The 21661-nt window shown below is 42.9% G+C and overlaps 1 protein-coding gene across 2 annotated transcripts in view; it reads right to left on the minus strand.

The window, feature by feature from the left end:
• Positions 1–21661, minus strand: part of LOC122815418 (UDP-N-acetylglucosamine transferase subunit ALG13 homolog) — a 456754-nt gene that overhangs the window by 374400 nt on the left and 60693 nt on the right. Inside the window, exons 1-2 of one of the 2 annotated variants that reach the window (XM_044087895.1) lie at positions 4412–4531; positions 3843–3881 (exon numbers count right to left, since the gene is read on the minus strand). Coding sequence is in view for 1 of the 2 variants with exons in the window: in XM_044087894.1 (XP_043943829.1) it covers positions 4412–4574 (163 nt within the window). In the remaining variant the exon portion in view is untranslated. Of the gene's footprint in view, positions 1–3842; positions 3882–4411; positions 4575–21661 lie in introns of those variants that run through there. The other variant, XM_044087894.1, reaches the window with a different exon arrangement.

Here is a 21661-nt window from a genome sequence, read left to right on the forward strand (position 1 = left end):
TTAAGTATTGCTGATATTTAAGCATATGAAATTGACAAGTTAAAGCCCTCACAGCCAAAGTAGCAGATGTGTAAACCTTTTTTCCCCATCTGTCTAGTGCCCTAGAATCTCTATCAGAGGGGATAGGGTTTTTTTGCAGTAGAAGCCTTGACCCCTTTGGGACCCTGAGAAATAGTTTCTGGGTCAGCAGCAGGGTTTTTTATAAAGAAATTTATGTGAATCTGGAACCGTGTAGTATCTGTCTGGTTTAACAGGGGCAGGAGGTAAAGAGTCAGGAGAAAGGCCAGACTCTGAAAATACATCATCTACAATGTCAGACATAGGAGGAATAGCCAAAGGCCTGTGCTGAGGGAGTAAAAGAAAATCTCAAAGCCTTTTCTTAGATTCTGAGTAGTCTTGCCTCTCCCAGTGGAAGTGCTCCCTCATGTTATGCAGGGTTTCCCCAAAAGAATAATCCTCAGGCGGTGAGGCTGAAGGGATAGATTCTTCAGCATCAGAATCCTCGTAAGGAGGGAGAGTATTCCTGTTCAGAAAAGAAGTCAGAGGAAATGGAAACCTGATCTGAAGATTCATATTCTGTCTCTTGCCTAGGCCTCTCGTCAGGAGGGGGATGGAACCCCTGATCAAGGTAATTAGGTCTTCGGCCATTCTGAGCATCTGTTTTTTAGGCATGGTAGTCTGTCCAGGAGAATGCTGTACTTGTTTCTTTGTCTTTAGAATTGCTTTAGTCTTTGCTTTGGAAGCAGAAGTAGGCTTTACATATAACTGTATAGGTCTAAAAACACCCTCAGAAGCCGATGCCTGCTCAGCGGCTCCGGACCCATCTGAGGGAATATTTCCGAGTGTCCAATACCTTGAGTATCCAGAGGCCTAGCTGGCTCCACGTGGGAGTCGTCAGTGGCCTGTGGCTCTGAGGTAGCGGGCACCAGGGGCTGCGAATGCGCCTCACTGAGAACCGGCGACTGGCTTAGCGGAAGCCTCGTCGGTTTTGGACCTCAGATGCCTGTTCTTTTCTTTTTCCTTGCGCTTTTTATAAACTCCGGTCGTCGGTTGTTCTGAAGGCATTATGTAATTGAATCTTTGGCCAAAGTAATGAAAAGCAAAATCGTACTGACGCTTAATAGTGCGTTGGTTAAATCTAGCACAAAACTGACAGCTAGCAATGTTGTGATCAGGGCCTAGGCAAGGAATACAGTAAGAATGAAAATCCTTATGAGGCATTTGCTTCCCACAAGAAATACAATTGTTAACTTTTTCTGACATCGGACTGGAGCAAGAAAAAAAAGTTTCCCCAACGGGGTACTTAGCTTTAATGAAGACTTCGGATCTGAAATTTGTTTTTGAAATTTCAGGAGTCGGCCAACCAGCACTTGCGAACTGCTTTTGCTTCGGGCACCACGCGGCAAGAAAGACTGAAGAAAATGGCGTCGGCTGCATCTTTTATACCTCTTTCGCACTGATGTCAGGGAAGAGGCGACAGCAACCGACACCGGACCTAGACTTTGGAATTCAGGCTGACTGCGGGTAGCCTGCCAGCAGGATAACCCAAGTGTAATGACTGCAACAGTGAAACACGATGAACATCATGTAGATATATATTGTTTAACACAAGTTGGTTAATTGCTTTTGTCCCTCAAAATATACACTGGGACTTCTTCAGAACAAAATAGATAGTACCAGCACGTTTTAACGGCTCACCAATTAGCCACTTCATATCAATTGAATTAAAAGCATTTAACAAAAAAAAAATAATTGTAAAAAATAACCGAGTCTCTATCTGAAAGACTTGGACTTAAAAAAACAATCACATAAATCATTCCATTATTTTATATGAGATAATAAATGTCCTACTTTAAAATAGCAACTAACAACTAGAATGCGGACAAACCATGTGAAAATCTTCAAAGGTCCATAGCTCGCTTTTTCAATAAAGGTAAAAGTGAAAAACAGTCATTAAAACCTGGCGTAACAGTTGCATTCAACTTGATAATCCAGTAAAGTTCCTTTAATTCTATCTGTAATTCCCACCACAACTTCTAGGATCCCAAATCTAAATTTTGTGAACCTCTGGCAAACTAGGGTGTGTTTATATAGGGCATTATTCAAATTACCCTTTGAAATTGCATACACGCATTCGTAAATTCTGGATCTCAGTCTTCTTTCTGTCTTGCCAGTGTAATAATTTCCACAAGCTTGGCACAGGGAAATTTAAATTACACCCCTGGTATTGCAATTGCCCCTTTTCAATCTTATGTTGTGTGTAATCCCTGTTAAACTTATGACAGCTATATCCAGAATGTAGGGGCAATGCTTACAACTACCACATTTAGTCGTGCCTCTGATAGTTATGATGTTTAAGAACAGAGGTTACCCCACAAAACCTTTGACTTCTACTATTAAGGAGATACTTGAAGGGTGGGGTACTAAGTACAAACCTCTATTAGGAAGTGAAAATACTAATGTATTTTCTAGGAATATTGTAAGTGGTTGTCCTAGATTTAACTTGAGTATGGTCATCCCTTGCAGGGTAGGTGAAAAAACAGTCAGAGCAATTGTAACAAAAAATCTGAATATTTTCAAAAGTAATTTTGAGGTTTTTGCATTATTAGGGGATGGACCAGGTTTCGTATACAAAACTGGGAGAAACTTTAAACATTTTTTGGAACAGACGCAAGTACACCCCTCATGACTATCACAGGAATGACTAAATGTGGGTAACTGTATATTCACCCCAGGGGTCCCACCTATGTCCCTCTTGGACAGGGATAATAGGTGCTGATTATGGAAATAAGGGTAAAACTTGGCTAGGCTTGTAAGGGCCCTAGGGTCAGTAGTCTAGTAACCTGCTATAATCCTATGCTTTCCTGACAAACATTGTTACATGATGATCAAAGGAGGGGGACTATCAACCCAGGATCACAAACTGAGTTTTCATTCTGAATGGAGGTACTGTCAATACTATGTGCTATGGGGATGGTTTGTTTGTCAAATGCAGCAATGTTGCACTCTTTAGCATTTGATGTCATCCCATTTTCAACGTACCAGGCATTTATAAGTGTAAGTTCCGGGTGGAGGGCTGTGTCAGACAGGATTTAACAATGATTCCCAGCATGCAGTCATCTGCAGATGTAGTTAGCAATAGGTCTTGGTTTTTAGTCTGTAGGTCAGAGATGTAAATACCCAACAACAGCAGTCCCAACACTGAGCCCTGAGAGGCATCACTGGTTATCTTCTGGGTTCTCTGAGGTCTTCCTTGAAATTCAGATGCCCATATGATCAACAGTCATATGCCCAAAACGAAAATAGCGAAACTTCAAAAACCCAATGTTAACATTTTACCAGGATAAGTAAACACTTGCTCACCATGCCCTTTTCCTTCACTGTAGTTTGATCCTGGAGTTTATATATATAGTTAGAGGCTGTTTTACTTACCTCGGCTTGAGTTTCATTTACGTTTGGGGAAGTGTTTACCTACCCTGGGGAAAATGTCGATCTTTGGGTTTTTGAAGTTTCGCTATTTTCATCTCGGGCATATGACCATCAATCATATGGTCATTGGGATTTCAAAGTAGACCCGTTATCTGACACTATCCAAACCACTCACACCAAGTGGGTTCTTTAGCCAATTTGCTATCCATCTTACTCAATGGGGTAAAATTGTTAGCATACTTAGCTTATTAATTATGCTAGCATAACAGTAATAATTTCCTATTATATTCTAACTTCTTAGTTTTTTCTTAATATTACAATTCTGTGTATATACAAAGATTCTCAGAAGAAAATGAGTATTGCTCAGAAATTCTTTTATGCAATTTTTGGAAGAAATAAATAAAAGTAGATACCCAAGTGTCAAAAGTTCTCCCGCACCAGCTGGTTCCAACCTATCAAAAAAATACAAAAAGAGATAGCTACAAGAAGTTGTTTTATTTTGTCACTGTTGTGAAGTATAATCTATGGTGTTTTCATTAGGAAGGTAAAAAAAAAAAAAAGGTAGATAACCAAGTATTAGAACTGTGCCCATCTGTAAGCGATGCAACACTGATAATACCATTTGTTTTGTTAGCACAGTAGACAATCAGATTTGATTTGCATACGTTAGCCTCCAACAGCAACATTCCCCTTCTTCTTGTATATTTGACTTGCATAGGTTAGCCACCAACAGCACCATTCCCCTTCTTTTTGTACAAAATGCACTTACTGCATTCTCCCCCTAGGCATCCATACCCTTGCTATGCACACCTCTGCAGTTCACAGATGTGTATAGTTTTCTCAAAATGACTAATACAAATTAACTACAACAACAACAGAAATCTTTAAAATCTTCCCCAGACAGTGAGTATATTGATATTATTCAGACATTCCACATCCAATGGGCTAACTTGTAAGGCAACAAACTGGGATGTTTACCTACCTGCATGACTGATAACAAGAGATGCATTCTTCACATCTTCTGCTATTGATTCCTTGTACCTGAATACTTCCAGTGTAAATTCTGGCTTCTCAAAGGGTTCTGGTTCCACAACCCCTCGACCAATCTGAAGAATCAGCTTGTTATACCCAATGTTCTGTAGCACCTACATGAATTAATAATGACATGGTTAATATTCAGTAAAAAATACTAGTTGGACATAATATACAGATATGGGTAACCTCAAACCTGGGTTGAGACTTGGCAATGACCACAGTAGTATAGGTTAAAACAGAAAAACTGAAAAAATACACAAGTGACTGCAAAAAAAAAAAAAAAAAACAATTATGAAGTAATGTGATGCTTCTGTTCTGGTGCGCAAAAGTACTGAGTTATAGAGCTAGTACCTCAACAGTACTGCAGTTCTAGAATACAATACTACAACACCTTTAGTTTTGCCACTCTAGTTACAGAATGGCAGTATCTCTGGCTAGGTATACTTGTCTCTTGCATCTCCTGTCTGGCAAACTAAAAGGTCAGAAAACTAAGCAGCAGGACATAGTAACTTAAAAGCTGCTACCTTCTGTTCTATATACTTGACTCTTATTTTTGCAAGGTCACTCTCTGCAGTGCAAGAGGCAGTGACTAACATTCAGTTTTACTACTATCATTATACCACAAATATTAGAACAGTATACTTGTACATGCATTTAACTCTATGCATTACTCTGTGATCATCTGCTTTTCCTTGTGTAGTCTTGGAAATTAACTCAGCATATGCTCGGAGGTACATGTAACTGATACTTATTTCCCTACCCTAGTAATGATTAGGTTGTGTCAGTGTGCTTGCGAATAAAAACAGAGCATACTCTTCTATCACATACTAAGCCCCTTTACAAGCATCTGGAATACATTATCTATACACCACCCCAAATGATGGGTTACTGTTCTACTTCAACAACAGTGAAACTGCTGTGAAATGGAAATGGCATCGATCCTTCATCTTCTGAAAGGAAACATCCATATTCCAGAACTTTCTGTTTAGACACCCAATGCATATGTTCATGAGATGCATAACAATTCTTTTAATCTGTCTGAGCAGTGTTAATATGATTTACTGGGATAGCACAACACAGACTATATCCCATAATGCGGTCTTGTACCAGACTCAATCTCAACCATGGTAACCCATCAACATATTCTCTGCTGGACAAGTCTCCACAATTATTATGGTCTGTATTTACATTCTAAAGAGACTTCAGCTGTCCTAATACTAGTGCTCTTTGGAAATAAATTCCTTATTCAAGGTGCAAGTGTATTTTTCCCCTAGGATTCGAGATTGTATATATACAGAAAACCAAGTTATGTGATTTGTCTACTGTGTTTCCAAAAAAGTAAGACCAATTAAGCATGAGAATGAGTTCTGAGAGATGACCAGGGAGCTCTGATCTAGTTAAATAACATGCACAGAATCATGCAGTATGTAGGTGGCCAGTAAGGGAACAAAAGTAAAGTCTGTAGGACAACATTCACAGTCTTTAACCCGCTGTACTGTACTGTAATGCAAATAATTATTTTAATAATTTTCTAAGTCAAACTGAACTGAAACCCCTTTCAAATCAGAGGACTACATCTTCCCTATGTTACTACATGAGCAAGTATGGAGATATGCTAGCAACAAGAAACAGAACATATCACACAGTACTGTAAAACTGAACATTAAAAAAATATGAAGTGTGGCATACATATATGCATTATTTCTTGAAACATAAATGCTCAACAAAGTCAGCCCAAAGTGCTGGACCACCAATCAATATATGGAAAAAATGAATTTTAAAATATGTAAATACTTAGTCCAATGCTTTCAAAAGGTTTAAAGAAGGTAGTTAACCAACAGCTCCCTATAATAACGGAGATACCCAACGGTGTGAGTTGACACTGAAAAATTAAACTAGAATTTAAACCAAAAATGGAAAAAAATTCTGTGAAAATTGTCAGCACAACATTCAAATGTACTTGCAAAGGGAACCCCAGCTTGTCTGACTTTTCTCCGCCTGACTATTACTGATTTCTATCTGCATTTGATTTTGAATTGAAGCTTTTCATTTAAGGTTTGGTTACTTCTATTTTTTATCTTTTATACTGCATTTTGTTTTGTCTTTAAGTTTTTATTCTTTTGGAGTTTTAAGATGTCTTGGATAGGGTCATTTAGAAAAGTTAGAAAATAATTCCTTTGCAGACAGTGAATAATATCCAGATAACTAGTGGGAGAAGCTGAGAAACAGCACTCCTCATTTAACTAAAAATATTTGGAGGATTCTTTAGTTGTAGTGCTTATCTGACTTGTTCTCTGCCTGACTATTGCGGATTTCCATCTGCATTAGATTTTTCTTGACAACCAGCCCTACTGCTTTTGCGCTCTTAAACTTGGTGGCTTTTGAGTTGTCCGCCCCTACTATAAATCTGATTTTGGACACTCCTCCCAGTCCCATCTCATCAGCTCATTCTACTGAGTACTGAGAGATCAGCTGGGAAGGCCCACCCCCTTAGTCTCTTAAACTTGAATTATCTTACGTTTCCTCCCTTCCAACTTACTAATAAAAAAGGATGCATTTTATTCAGCTGCTTTTACTGTATCTGTGCTTCTTCCTACTTTATTGCTTTATTTTGCTCTTTGCTGCTTGTTCTTAAAGTGTTCAGTTGCATTTGATCTGCTGCATTTATTACTGCTTGTTAGCAGCCTTATTAAATTTAAACTATTATTCTAAGCCTCTTAGTTTAGATTTATGCACTTGGGCTTAGGGTTGCCACGTATCCGTTTTTTTTTCTGGACTATCCAGAAATCAAATATATTCTCCGGTAGTCCGGAAAACACTGTACAAACTCTGGAATTCTATTTCATAAAAGGAAACAGACTATCGGAGTTTGCTAAATCGGCTGAAAGCAGGCATCGGAAAACGGAACAAGAGGGTGTTCCTGTCAGTTGATGTCATAGTGGCATCACAAAATGGGCTGAATATTGATGGGGGCAGGAATGGGCAGGGTTACAGGTGATGAGAAGGGTGTGGCCTTAGTCTGGTTTTAGCCACAACAAAAGGTGGCAACCCTACTTGGGCTTCAAACTAGTTATCTTATATAAGGAAGGTTTGTGGTTTACACTGTTGTGTCAGGAAAGGAATCTTACACGGTAAGTTACACCCTTCTAAGTTGGGGATTGCTGGCTGAAGGCTTATTGTGCCTTTTATTCTAAAAGTGTCTTATATCTGGTTTAAGCAGTTGAGTTCCTTACTGAAGTTGGTGCGCCTTGTTTGCTGTGGCATAGACTGGATTCGGGCCTGCTGGATCTAGCTTTGTTTGTGTAACTTGAGCACTAATCCAGACATTCTCTAAAGTATTCAATGGTATTTATTACTGCTTGGTTGTAACTTGATTAAAGTGTAGCTATCATTCAAGTCTTTTGGATTAAGCACTTGGGCTTCAGAACAGTTGTTTTACATTAGGAAGGTTTGTGGCAAGCACTGTGGTGGCAGGACAGGTAGCTTTCATCCTTCTAAGTTGGGAACTGCTGATTGAGAGCCCAGTGTCCAAGTGTATTAGTTCTGGTTTAGGCACTTGGGCTTCAGGCCAGTTATTTTACATTAAGAAGGTTCGTGGTCTGCACTCTTGTGGGAGAAGAGGCTGGACTCTGCCCTTCTGAGCTGGGAATTTTCTGGTTAAAGGTTTATAGTGCCTGAATATTTGAACTGTATCTTACTGAAATTGGTTCACCTTGTTTGCTCTAGCATAGACTAGATCCAGGCCTACTGAATCTAGCTTTGTTTATATGCTTGTTGTTTGTTTGCTTGTTATTTCCCTGGAAGCTAATTCCACCTAATACGCAACTTCTCAGCTTCTGTGGATCACTAGTGATATCTGCATTGCTTACTGTACTTATTTCCTTGTTTCACTTGAAAGAAAGTTACTGTTTGTCGCTTTTGCATTTAGTTACTTGTAACACATTGCACTCAAGTTACCTGGCACTTGCTCACTAAAGCAATTATATAAGTCAGCACTAAAAATTAAAAGCACTACACCCTCACTCCCCACTGGCCCTTGTTTTCAATTAAGGATTTCCCAATATTATTCTAGCATGTCCAAAGGTCAGTTGTCAATCTCCTCTCCGGTCCAGCTGGTGAATCTGGGAATCTTGAGGCAATGTTATAACTGCCTCATGTACACAGACAACCCTCTCCTCCTCCCACATAACACAAATACTTGCGAGAGATGCAGCTATTTAGCCAAACTGGAGGCTGAGCTCTCTCAACTCAGGACTGGCAAGACCAGACAGGAGGAGAAGGCAACTACACACACCACAAAACCAGCCTCACATAATGCTACCACTCCACTGAATCAAACACATAAACACACAAAGACATACTCGGAGGCTCTGAGTAAAATTTACCTAAACAGCAGAGGCCTCCAAAGCAGACACCCAAACAACTGCTACCTCAAGACACCCCACAAGCAACACATAAACCACAAAAGCAGTGTGCAAAGCAGTCACAGCCCTTAAGGCCAAATACAACACCAAACATACTTGTCATAGGTGACTCCATAGTCAGACACACTGACGTCCCACTCACCAGGCTGAACAAGGAGAGGGTCACAGTAAGCTGCCTATCGGGCGCTAGAACCCGGCACATAACACAAGCACTCGGGTCACTCCATGGCAAGTACAAATATGACACAGTCATTGTCCATGCTGGTGTGAACGACCTGAGATGTACCTCCCTGGACTACATGAAAAGAGACATAGAGGAGCTCTCTGATTATGTAGCCCAGGCAGGTATAACCCTAACCCTGAGCAGTATCCTTCCTTCACCAAGAATGATGCCACAATATAGAGACAAGATGATCAGCTTTAACAATTGGCTTAATGTCTGGTGTCATTCAAAGGGGATCCAGTGTCTGTCTGCCTGGGATGACATGCTTGACAAGCCACGCTGCTTCAAGGGACGGCTTGCACCTGTCACCCTGGGATTCCGGATATTGGCTAAGGCTCTTGCCACCCCATAGTGCCTTTTTAGGCAAGGCTCAAATTCTAAACCTACCACCCTAGAAAACAAAAATGGGAAGAAACTGAGGGTAATGCTGCTCAATGCCAGAAGTCTAAATCTCAAAATGCACGCACTCGAGGCCCTTCTCAGTATGGAGAACATCGATGTCTGTGCTGTAACTGAAACCTGGTTCAAGGCTCCTGAGAGCACCCGGCACTATTAGGTTTTACCTCATATCATGCGTTCCGCCCCAAAACCCGGACCACACCACAAAAGGAGGGTGTATCCATATTCATAAAGGATACTCACACCTCCAGGTTGGTGGCAACGCACAAAGCTCGGAAACCATCCAGGTGCAACTAACCATAGGCAAAACTGCTCTACAAATTGTAGCATGCTACAGGCCACCCTCTCAAACTCAGGAACCCCACACAGCCTTCCTGAAGACACTGGAGGGTATAAATGTATCTCCAAACACCATCATATTGGGTGACTTCAACTACCCGAATATAGACTGGGAACATTACTCAAGCCCTAACTTTCTAGCCCAACGGTTCCTGGAGTTCATAAATTCAAATGCCATGGAACAGCTAGTCACTGTTCCCACGAGAGGAGAAAATATACTAGATCTCATTGTCACAAACATGGGGACAAAATGCTCCACACCGGAAGTATATCCCTCATTGGTGAGATCTGATCATAAACTAATCTCACTGGAAATCCACATCCCGCCCCCACCCCAAGCAAAAGACCATAGTGAAGAACTTCTCTAAAGCAAACTTCACACTACTCAAGACTGGTGTGGTATCCTTCAAGGCCCCTGAGCCAGAGGAAACCACAACCCAAGCTGCAGAAGCCCTTACAAATGCCTTCTATGAACACCTCCAGGACTGCATGGATCAGGCAATCCCAAATAAAACCAAGACTCTTTCCACAAAGGGCAAACGTCCAGTCTGGTGGACCCCAGCCATTAACAAACTTTACAATAAGAGGAGAAAGCTATTACATGATAGAACAAAATCCATAAAAGGGAAGTCACCCTGATCATTATTAGTAAAAAATACGAGCACTCATAAAATCAACTAAGGCCAATTTTGAGAGAAAAATTGCCATGGATTCAAAGGACAATCATAAGGCCTTTTTCAGCTATGTTAGGAACCTGGGTGGAAACTCCCAGATATGCTCAGAATTAGTCCAAAATGATACAAAAATCACTGAACCCACAGACATTGCCAACATACTGGCAGACAGGTTCAGTGCAAACTTCACCCCTCTCCCCTAAAGGAGAGATAACTATCCCAGCCGAGTGTAGCCTCCCGGACATCTCAAATGCGCAGGTGAAAGCTGCTCTCTCTAAAGCTAAAAACACAGCATCAATGGGACCGGATGGTGTCCCCGGCTGTGTGCTACACGAGCTAAATGAGGAATTAAACCCACACATAAGGCAGCTGTTTAATCTCAGCCTTACCACAGGATACGTGCCCAAGGAGTGGCGTCACGGCAACTGTGGTCCCACTCCACAAAGGCGGTGCCTCTACAGACCCTGGTAATTACCGCCCCATAAGCTTAACAAGTCTAGTCTGCAAAGCTATGGAGAGGATCATAATGGAGCTCATAAACAAAGATATAGGGGACTTGCAGACATTGGACCCGACCCAGTTTGGCTTTGTCAAGGGAAGATCATGCCTTTTGAACTTGGTTGACTTCTTCCAAACAGTCACCAAGGCCATTGATGAGGGAAAGGCAGTCCATACAGCCTACCTTGACCTTGCAAAGGCTTTCGACACAATACCCCACTCGGGTATTGTAGAAAAACTTACCAGCTTAAATGTAAACCCATATGTCACAAGATGGGTTGCAAACTGGCTTAAGGACAGAACCCACAGGGTTAGAGTTGCTGGCGCTGTGTGAGACTCCAAGCCGGTCACAAGTGGTGTCCCACAGGGCTCGGTCCTTGGCCCCCTATTGTTTGGCATCTACTTCTCAGAAGTACAGGCCAACATGGGAGGACTTTGGCTGACAAAGTTTGCAGACGACTGCAAACTGGGCGCCATAGTGGAAAGTGCATCGGACACGGATATCCTTCAGAAGGGACTCACGGAAACAGATAGCTGGTGCCAGAGCCATGGCCTGAAGTTAAACGCCAAAAAATGTATAGTCATACCCTTCGGGAAATACAAGGTAACCCCAAGCTACCATATAGGTGGCAATCCACTAAGCACAGAAGAGGTTATCAGGGACCTGGGGACCCAGGTTGACAGTGGCCTTTCTTTAACACTCACATTGCTAAAGTGGTTAGAAAGACCTTCTACATTGCCCACCTGATCATGAAGGGATTCACATCCAGATCTAGTGAGGTCATTGTTCCCTGTACTCTTCACTTATCAGACCAATGATCGAGTACAATGCCCCATTCGGGATGTATCTCACCCGACATCTGCAGCAATTGGAGAGACCCCAAAAGTTCCTCACCAAAAGGATAAAGGGACTCCAAAATCTGTCATATGCTGCCAGATTGAAGAAACTCCAGCTCTATTCAGTCGCATACCGTCTGCTCAGAGGTGACATGTGCCTGACATACAAGGCCATGTCCAACCCGGAATTAATGGACATGCTCCACCTCAAAAAATCCAAATCCACCAAAACCAATAGAGCAAGCGACTTAAACCTTAGCACGGATATAAATAGGACGTGCTGGAGGGATAGATTTATCACTCAGAGACTCCCTATGCTGTGGAATAAAATCCCGGTCCATGTGAGGCAGAGCACCTCGCTGACTCTGTTCAAGAGAAATCTAGACCTGTGGATGGGAGATCGTAGGTTTACCCCGGGAATCATCTCTGTGTCACTGCTGGACAGAGGCACAACAAACTAATGGGCACAGTATTTTTTCATATAAGGGGTGGCGTAAGCCACAATAATTTGGGCTAGGCTTATAAATGCCTTAGGGCAGATAGCCTAGTATAAAACCTATGAACCTATGAACCTATGAGTTCCAACCAGTTATTTTACATTAGGAAGGCTTGCGGTCTACACTCTTGTGGGAGTACAGGGTAGCCTTCACTCTTCTGAGCTGGGAATTGCTGCTGAAGGCTTAATGTGCCTGTTATTCTGTGTGTATCTGCACTGGTCTGTGGTCTGCACTCTTGTGGCATTACTGTCTAAACAGATTTTTTTTAACTAGAAACTCTAAAAACCTTGTATAGGAATCAACAAGAAAACTCAAACACAGAGTTGTTGATTCCTATATGAGGTTTTTACAGTTTCTGGTGTTTGAACATCCTCATGGTTGGTTTTGGTTTTTAAGAATTTTTTTATTACTAGAGCATTTAGTTTGCTCATACCTGAGCATTGGTCACCAAGTTGCTTGTCTTACTGACTTGATCAATATTTAAGTTTTCCTAACTCCTCCCTAGTAGATCAGTGGCCATGGATATGCACTTCCGGACTCTCTCTGTGGCCACTCTAGTTGAGATGGGTATTCTGAGGCATTGTATCAACTGCCTCATATACACCGATAACCAACTTATTCTTAATAAAACAGACAGTGTATGTGAGAGGTGTAAATACACTGTAAAGGTAGAGGCAAAACTCTCTACAACCAAAACTAATCACACAGATGTTATCAGTGACATCTGCAAGACGCCTACTGCAAAAGGTAAAGACACTACACATAACACTACTTATGCGAGGCACTTACAGGTAACCATCCTAAAACACAAAGACCTTCTGCACAGCATAATCAAAGGAAGGGTACTTAGCCATCATGTAAACACTCCATTAAAATGTCACCCACAGCTACACATAGTAACTGTGTATCCAATGTCTTCACTGCTAAGCCTTAAGGCAAACCAGCACACAGCCAAATTTCCTGGTCATTGGTGATTCTAGAGTGAGGCACACCGATGTCCCCCTCACCAGACTGAGTAAAGGGAAAGTCACAGTTAGCTGCCTTTCCAGGGCTAGGATCCATCAAGTCACGTAGGCACTCAGGTCATTGAACCACAGGTACCGGTATGACTGTCACAGTCCATGTGAGTGTTAATGATCCGAGATGCAACTCCCTTGAATCTATAAAGTGAGGCATGATTCAGCTCACTGATTATGTCTCAGGCAGGTATACGCCTAGCATGCAACAGCATACCACCTTCTCCAAGGATGATGCCACATTACCAACAGAAAATGTTTGATTTTAACAATTGGTTTGCTTCTGGTGTCAATCCAGGTTGGTACAATATTTGATGGCCTGGGAGGACATGGTTGACAGACCACCCTGCTTTGCCATGGATGGTCTGCACTTATTCAACACAAAAAAACAGCCAGTAGCGTAAGCAAATCCTATGTACTTCAATTCAAAAACTAAAACCAACAGTATCTCTATTTAAATGGGTTACTAGTGTTGTTTGTTTTACCTTGCCTTAGAAAGCCTTATGAGGCGAAAGTGTTTACTAGCAGTTTTAAATTTGAATAAAGTTTTTAATTGAGTGGTTCATGGTTCCACTGACTTTGTACTGGTTTTAGTTTTATGGTCTCCATTTATCCCTTCTAAGCTTTTGGATACTTTTGCACCCCCATAGTGCCATTTTAAGACAATGCCAAACTGATAAACCTACCATCTTAACTGAACCTATGAAGGAATATCTGAAGCTGGTACTGCTCAATATTAGAAGCTGCAACAAGAAACACCACTCCCTGCACCTTTCTTCTCCATGAAGAGTGTAGACATCTGTGTTGTAACGGAGACATGTTTTAAAGTTGCTGAGAGTACCCCAACAATGCAAGGTTATAATGCATTTCACACATTTAGACCAGCTACTGAAAAGGAAGGAAGTGAAGGTGGAGGAGTGTCAGTCTATGCTAAGATTAATATCACATCCAGACTAGTTAAAGTGTATGACCCACTGAAACTCATATGTGTGCAACTCACCATAAACAGAGTTTCATACCATGTCCTTGAAACATATATAGCACTCTACCATTTCCCAGAAAACCTATACTACCTATCTCAATGTAGTTCCCTAACTGTTCAAACTAATAGAATATTCACAGAGGATCTCAACTACCATTCTATAGACTGGGAATCCTACACCACTTCTAATGCACAAGCCCAGTGATTACTCAACTTTAATACCAACATCCTGGAAGAGTTAGTTCATTCTCCAACCAGGGGTACAAACATCCTTGACTTTGTACTCATGAACATGGGGGGGGGGCAATGTTCCTCACCCAGTGTAATATCGTCACTAATCAGATATGACCATAAGCCAGTATTACTTGAAATAAAAATTAAATCCAGGAATCCAGTGAAACCAAGAACCTTTAGGAACTATTCCAAGGCTAACCTCTCTCTACTAAGCTTCACTATGGCTAAATTCCAAGCACCCCCAAACCCAGTAAATGCCATGAAAAACACTAAGCTACTTACAAAATCTTTCTACAGCCATAATGATACCTGTATTGAGCGAGCTGTACCCACGCGTATTAAGACTAAGACAAACTCAAAAGACAAGCCACCCTGGTATCAATCAGTTACAGAACAAAAGAAAAAAATCTTGGCCAAGCATAGGAGGAATGAAGCCATACACAATAAAAGCCCCCTGATCAATCTAAACAGGCAGCTAAGAGGGTTAATTAATAATTCAAAGGCTAAATTTGAAGAAAAAAATAGGTTCTCAGGCAAAGGACAACCATAAAGCTTTTTACAGTCGTGTCCTAACCTCAGAGGAAATACACAGCAATGCGCAGAACTTATTGGAAATGGCATCACCCACACTGAACTGGAGGCCACTGCCAACCTTTTGGCTATGGGATTCAGCTCACCCCCCCCGATAGTACAAAGGAAATACCACATAACACAATCCTCCCAACCATTACTACAGAACAGGCCATTAATGCACTTTCAAAGGCCAAAAACACTGCATCTATGAGCTCCGATAACATCTTTGGATGTTTAATAAATACAGCGAAAAATTACATCTCTGGTCCACCTGAAATTGCTTTTCAACTGCAGTGAGGTTTTGTGCCCAAGGAATGGAAGATGGCTATAGTCATTGCCCTGTACAAAGGGGATCCAACCATTGATTCAGTCAGAGAAATAGGTGCCAAAAAGGAGCAGGCCCAGAACAGAGCCCTGGGGGCTTTCACTTACCAGCTTCATATGTAAGGCCATGGAAAGAATCACCATGGACATGATAAATGAGGACATAGGTAACCTGCAAATACTGGACCATCACAGTTTGGCTTCGTCAAAGGAAGGTCATACCTATTAATTAAATCTGGTGGATTTTTTTGAGAGGGCCACCAAAGCATTGGATGAAGGTAAGACTGTGCACACAGCTTACCTTGACCTGGCCAAGGCTTTTGATACAATAACCCACTCAGGCATTATAGACAAGCTCACTAATTTAGGTATAAACCCTTTTATCACCCACTGGATAGCCAACTGGCTCAATGACAGGATCGAGGAGGTCAAAACAGGTGAGGCCAGCACCACCTATAGTCCACTCACTAGTCGAGTCCCCCAGGGATCGGTACTGGGCCTGCTCATTTTTTGGCATCTATTTCTCTGAAATGGAAGCAAATGCTGAAAGTTTATGACTGACTAAGTTTGCAGAGGATTGCAAGCTAGGGGTTATCATCAACTCCCCTGCAGACACTACCTTTCTTAAAGAAGGTCTATTTCTGACTAACAAATGGTGCCAAAATCAATGTCTTAAACTCGGTGCTAAGAAATGCATAATTGTACCCGTTAGGAAATTAATCATCCTGGCTAATTACTATGTTGGTAAAATGCCCCTAAGGTTGGATGGTCAGGGATCTGGGTACACATGTAGACAGTAGACTTACCTTCGACCACCACGTGGCCACAGGGGATGAGGAAGTCCTTTTATGTTGCATATCTTATAAGTAAAATCATGGCATCTAGGTCCAAAGAGGTCATTATCCCACTGTACTCTACCTTTACCAGACCAGAGTGCAATGCTCCCTTTGGTATGCACCTGACCAGGCATATGCAGTAACTGGAACGACCTCAAAGGTTCCTTACAAAAAGAACATAAGGCACAACAAACCTGCCTTATGAAGAGTACCTTAAAACCCTTTCCCCTCTACTCAGTCTCCTATAGATTGCTGACGGATGATCTGTTCCTGGCTTACAAGCATCCACAAACCCCCACACTTATAAATCTCCTACACATTTATAAGTCAAAGAGTACCAGACATACAAGATCTGAGGACCTGAATTGTGTCTGTGACTTAAACAGAACATGCTGGAGAGACAGATGTGTGTCCCAGAGACCGCCCCTCCTATGGAGCAGGCTTCTCATCCAAATAAGGTGCATCTGTCTACTACCAAGTTTAAGCACAACCTAGACAAGTGGATGGGGAAAAGCAAACTTAAACAGAGCCTGGCACCCATGTCCCCTATGGAGAGAGGTAGCTTATAAATGCCTGGCTCTCAATGTCCTACTTGGATGCAGGACATCATTATTTTTTTGGGAAAACTTGGCTAGGCTTATAAAGACCACCCCACATCATTAGCTTTGAAAGAGTCTATGACTGTATGACCCATCTGTGCTTCTTATGCAAACATAGTCACTGCCCCTCTTTAAAAAAGAAAGAGGTGCAAAAAAAGAAGTTATGTCTTACCATAACGTTCCATCTTCATTGTTGATCCTCGTTCAGTCATTACGTATGGGTATCAGTTCCGACCTTGGAACTGAGCCGGCCATTATCCAAGCTCCCATCAGCTACAAACTCTAGAGCTAAACTTTTACCCATAATCCCCCTCTCTCTGTTACCTCAGATTGAGTTTGCAAGTCAAAAGAAGGTAGAGGCTACCTCTGGTCAAATGACCTAAGAGAACCGGATGGTGAGATCCACTAGAAGCCACAGGAGAGGGGAATGAGGGAGGGTCGTAATGACTGAACGAGGATCAACAATACAGATGGAACGTTATGGTAAGACATAACTTCTTTATCTGATATTGTTAATCCTTGTTCATTCCTTACGTATGGGACAGAGTCCCCAGCTACCTCTATTCCTAGGAGGCTCTCATGGAAGGACATTCCTGTGCACCATAGAACCAAAAGATGCTCTTCCCCTGGAGGCCAAATCCAATTTGTAATGATTTATGAAGGTATGAGGCGTAGCCCAAGTTGCAGCTGCACAGATGTCATGTAAAGAAGCTCTGGCATGGAAGGCATGAGAAGTTGCCACCGACCTTGTCGAATGAGCCCTCATGGTAGTAGGCAACGGAATATTACGTTGTATATAAATGAAGGTCACACAGTCTTTCAACCATCTAGCTAATGTGACCTTAGCAACATCACATCCTAATCTAGGTCCAGAATAGGCCAAAAATAATTGGTCAGATTTACGAGAGGACCTAGTCCTGTTTAAGTAAAATCGGATTTGCCTGTGAATATCTAGAGTATGTAGGCAATACTCTCCTCTGTTTGAATGATTAGGAAAGAAAACTGGCAATTCAATGGTTTGATTAATGGACATTTCAGAGATCACTTTTGGCAGAAATGAAGGATTAGTTCTCAAAGACACTCATCTCTATGAAAAATCAAGTATGGACTCTTGATGCATAAAGCTTGAAGCTCAGAGATACATCTGGCAGAAGTAATGGCGACCAAAAACAAGGCTTTCCATGACAAATATCTGAGGTCGCAAGAAGAAGCTGGTTCGAAGGGTGGCATTGTCAGAGCTTGTAGAACTAATGACAGATCCCATGGTTGAATAGGTTCTCTAAAAGGTGGCTTCAGATGATTCACACCTTTTATGAAGGTCTTGCACAATTTGTGTGACATGAGAGGAGTCTTGGACACCCTCATGGAAATTAGATATTGCAGCCAAATGAACTCTAATGGTAGATAGAGATAGACCCGATTGAAAAAGGTCGGCCAGATACTAGATAATAGTATTATTGACACTGGTGCTGAGAAGGGATCTACTTGTTTTTCTTTCAGCCAACAGGTAAATCTTTTCCACTTGCTAAGATAAGTAATTCTAGTGGAAGACTTATGAGATGCAACGAGAATGTCACGTACTGGTAAAGAAAGATCATTCTGCCTGGCAATCAAAGGAAATGGAGTAGCCAAGCTGTGAGCTTCAGGTTGTCCAAGTTGGGATGAATCGGGTTCTGCAGATGTGAGATCAATTCCGGGGTTGGATGGAGAATCCATGGTCGATCTAGTAGGTGAGGCCAAAGGAAGGGGAACCAAATCTGACGAGGCCAATATAGTGCTATGGAGGATCACCTTGCTCTTCAACCCACGGGCTTTCTTCAGAAACTGGGGAATGAGGGGAAAAGGTGGGAATGCATAAAGAAGACCCGAGGGCCAATCGTGGACTAGAGCTCCCCTGGATGACTGTCCCGGAGGGGGAATCAGGGCGAAGTAGTTGCTGCATTTGTAGTTGGTTGAGGATGCAGAGAGGTCGCAGCAAGGACGGCCCCAGCGGTGGAAGATCACTGCTGCTATCAAGGGAATCAGGGACCACTCGTGAGGTTGTAGAATGCATCTGTTGAGTCTGTCTGCTATCACGTTGGAACTCCCGGGAATGTGCTTTGCTAGAAGAAAACGTTTGGTAGCCATCGCCCATTGCCATATCCTCATGGCCTCTCGACAAAGGGGGAAAGATTTGGTTCCACCTTGCTTGTTGATGTACCAGACCACCGCCATGTTGTGTGATTGAATCTCAATCATCTCAGATGGCAGTAGGGGATGGAATGCTTGCAATGCCAGAAGCACCACCCTCAGCTCTAGAACATTTATATGCAGTTGGGCCTGCAATTCGGACCAAGTGCCTTGGACTGTCTGTCCCTGACATAGCACCCCCCCCCCCCATCAGGGAGGTGTCCGTGGTCACTATAGCCTTGGGTTGCTGGGGGGAGAAGGGGCAAGACCATTGTGAAGGATTGTGTGTCATCCACCAATTTAAATCATGTTTGCATCTGTGGGTTACTAGAATCTTGGCTGAAAGAGGATGCTGAAAAGGATACCACTGGATGAGCTGTAGCCATTGTAAAAGCCTTATATGAAACCTGGCCACGGGGATAATGGTGATGGAAGTGGACATGGAACCCAACAGCTGTAGGACAGAGTGAGCTGTGGATTTCTCCCTCGAAAGGATTGGGATCAGTTGTTGCTTTATCCTTAGAATTCTGTGCTCTGGAATGGCAGCTCTGCAGTTTTTAGTATTCAAGATAACCCCTATGAATTCTGTGGACTGAGATTGGGTGAGATTGGATTTTTGCCAGTTTATGGTTATGCCTAGCTTTTGTGCAGCGAAGAGAGACTATGCCAGGGCTTCTTCCAATAGATGTCTGGTGGGGGCGGAAATGAGCCAGTCGTCTAGGTATGGAAACACCTAGAATCCTTGTAATCACAAGTGAGCTGTGACGACTGCCATGCACTTTGTGAACACTCTGGGGGCTGTAGAGAATCCGAAGGGCAGTACTCTGAACTGGTAGTGACTGGCTCCCGCACGGAAGTGCAGAAATCTTCTTGATGGCCTGTCCACTTTTATGTGGTAGTACGCATCTTGAAGATCTATCGAGCACATCCAATCATCTTTTTCCAAAAGCAGGAGGATAGACTGTATTGTGACCATCCGGAATTTTTGTACAATTACAAACTTGTTCAATACACTGAGATCCAAAATTGGTTTCCAGTCCCTGGTTTTCTTTGGCACCAAAAATAGTCTTGAGTAGAATCCGGATCTTATCTGGTCTGGAGGGACTATTTGGATGACTCTCTTTCTTAGCAGCTTTTCTATCTTTAGTGCTGCTTCTACCCTTTGGCTGGATGGAACGTCGGGAAGGTGTTTTTAAGGGACAGGACAAAGATTGAAAGGGATATGATAACCTCTGGTTATAATCCTTTGTACCCAAGAATCGGTGGTGATGGTTAGCCAGGGAGAAGGGTACATGGAAAAACTACCCCCAACCACCTCCAAAGGAAAGGAGTTGGGCCAGTCTTCAGGAGGCTGGTAGGATTGGCCAGGGAAAAGAGTCCCTGGAACCCTGGTTACACGGACCCCCTCTGTCCCAAAAGGAGTGTCTTCCCTGTGAGTTTCCCCCTCTGCCTCTAGTGGAGAACTCGGCCTGTGTGTCACGGAAAGGACCCTGAGATTTCTTGAACCATATCTTCCCACTCTTTGTGTTTCGGGAGAAAGCACGTTGAGGGGAAGAATAACAGACACCTACAGCAGAAAGGGTCTTACCATCCTGTTCACATCTGGCCAGTGTGCTTTTAACTTTGGGTCCAAACAACGAAGAGGCCTCAATGGGAGCGTTAAAAAAGGAAGCCTTAAAATGTTCCATGAAATTGCACAAGCGCAACCAGGCTTGTCGTCTCAAGACCACAGCTGAACCCGCCGCTCTAGCTGCTCCTTCTGATGCGTGGGATATCAGTCGCATAGAAGAGTTAGATATTGACTCAATGGTGGCCAGCTGAGAGGCCACTTTGCCACGGACCTCATCAGAGATGGCTCCAGCAAAGGTTTCAGAGAGCTTGGTAAAGTGTGCCATATAACTCAGGGACCTGATAGTAAAGGTAGCTGATGCAAAGGTGCACTTCCCTATCCTGTCCAGGGCCGGGACTCTTTTTTAGGTGGATGGACAGTCTGGCTTTCTTCTTCCGCCAGATCCTGTTTTGTTGCGGCCGCCACCACCAGAGCTTCCTAAGGAAGACCTTTAGACCAATGAGGATTCATAGCAGGAGGGGACAAAATCTTATCTGGCCTCCAGGGAATAGCCTTGACGGTGTCAGGAGCATTCCACGCACACTGCACGATGAGCCGGACAAGTTCATTGGCAGGTGGAGTAACCCAGGAGGTAGGGGGCCGGGTGCGAAAGGCCTGCAGGAACACAGACTCCTCAGAGGTTGGATTAGAGGGCTGCCAGTCACCTCTCTGTTTAGGGATTTCGAGGATATCACCAAAGGATACCTCAGAGAGTGACCAAGGGGATCCTTCTCCTCATCAAAGGCTGTGTCTTCAGTGAAGGACTCCTCTGTAGAGTCCATGTGCTTCCTCTTAGACAAACTTTTCCAGTGGACTTCCTCAGAGGGAGAAGCTGGGGAAGACAGCGTAAAAGGGGTTTCCTGTGGGAATATGTCCTGAGGCCCTTGCACCCGGTGCCCGCTAGCTGCGACTTGTGAAAACAGTGTACCAGAGGAGGGCGGGGGGATAGACAGCACAGTATTTC

This window comes from Protopterus annectens, chromosome 11.part0 (assembly GCF_019279795.1).
Source record: "Protopterus annectens isolate FY-2018-M chromosome 11.part0, PAN1.0, whole genome shotgun sequence".
Classification (NCBI taxonomy): domain Eukaryota; kingdom Metazoa; phylum Chordata; order Ceratodontiformes; family Protopteridae; genus Protopterus; species Protopterus annectens.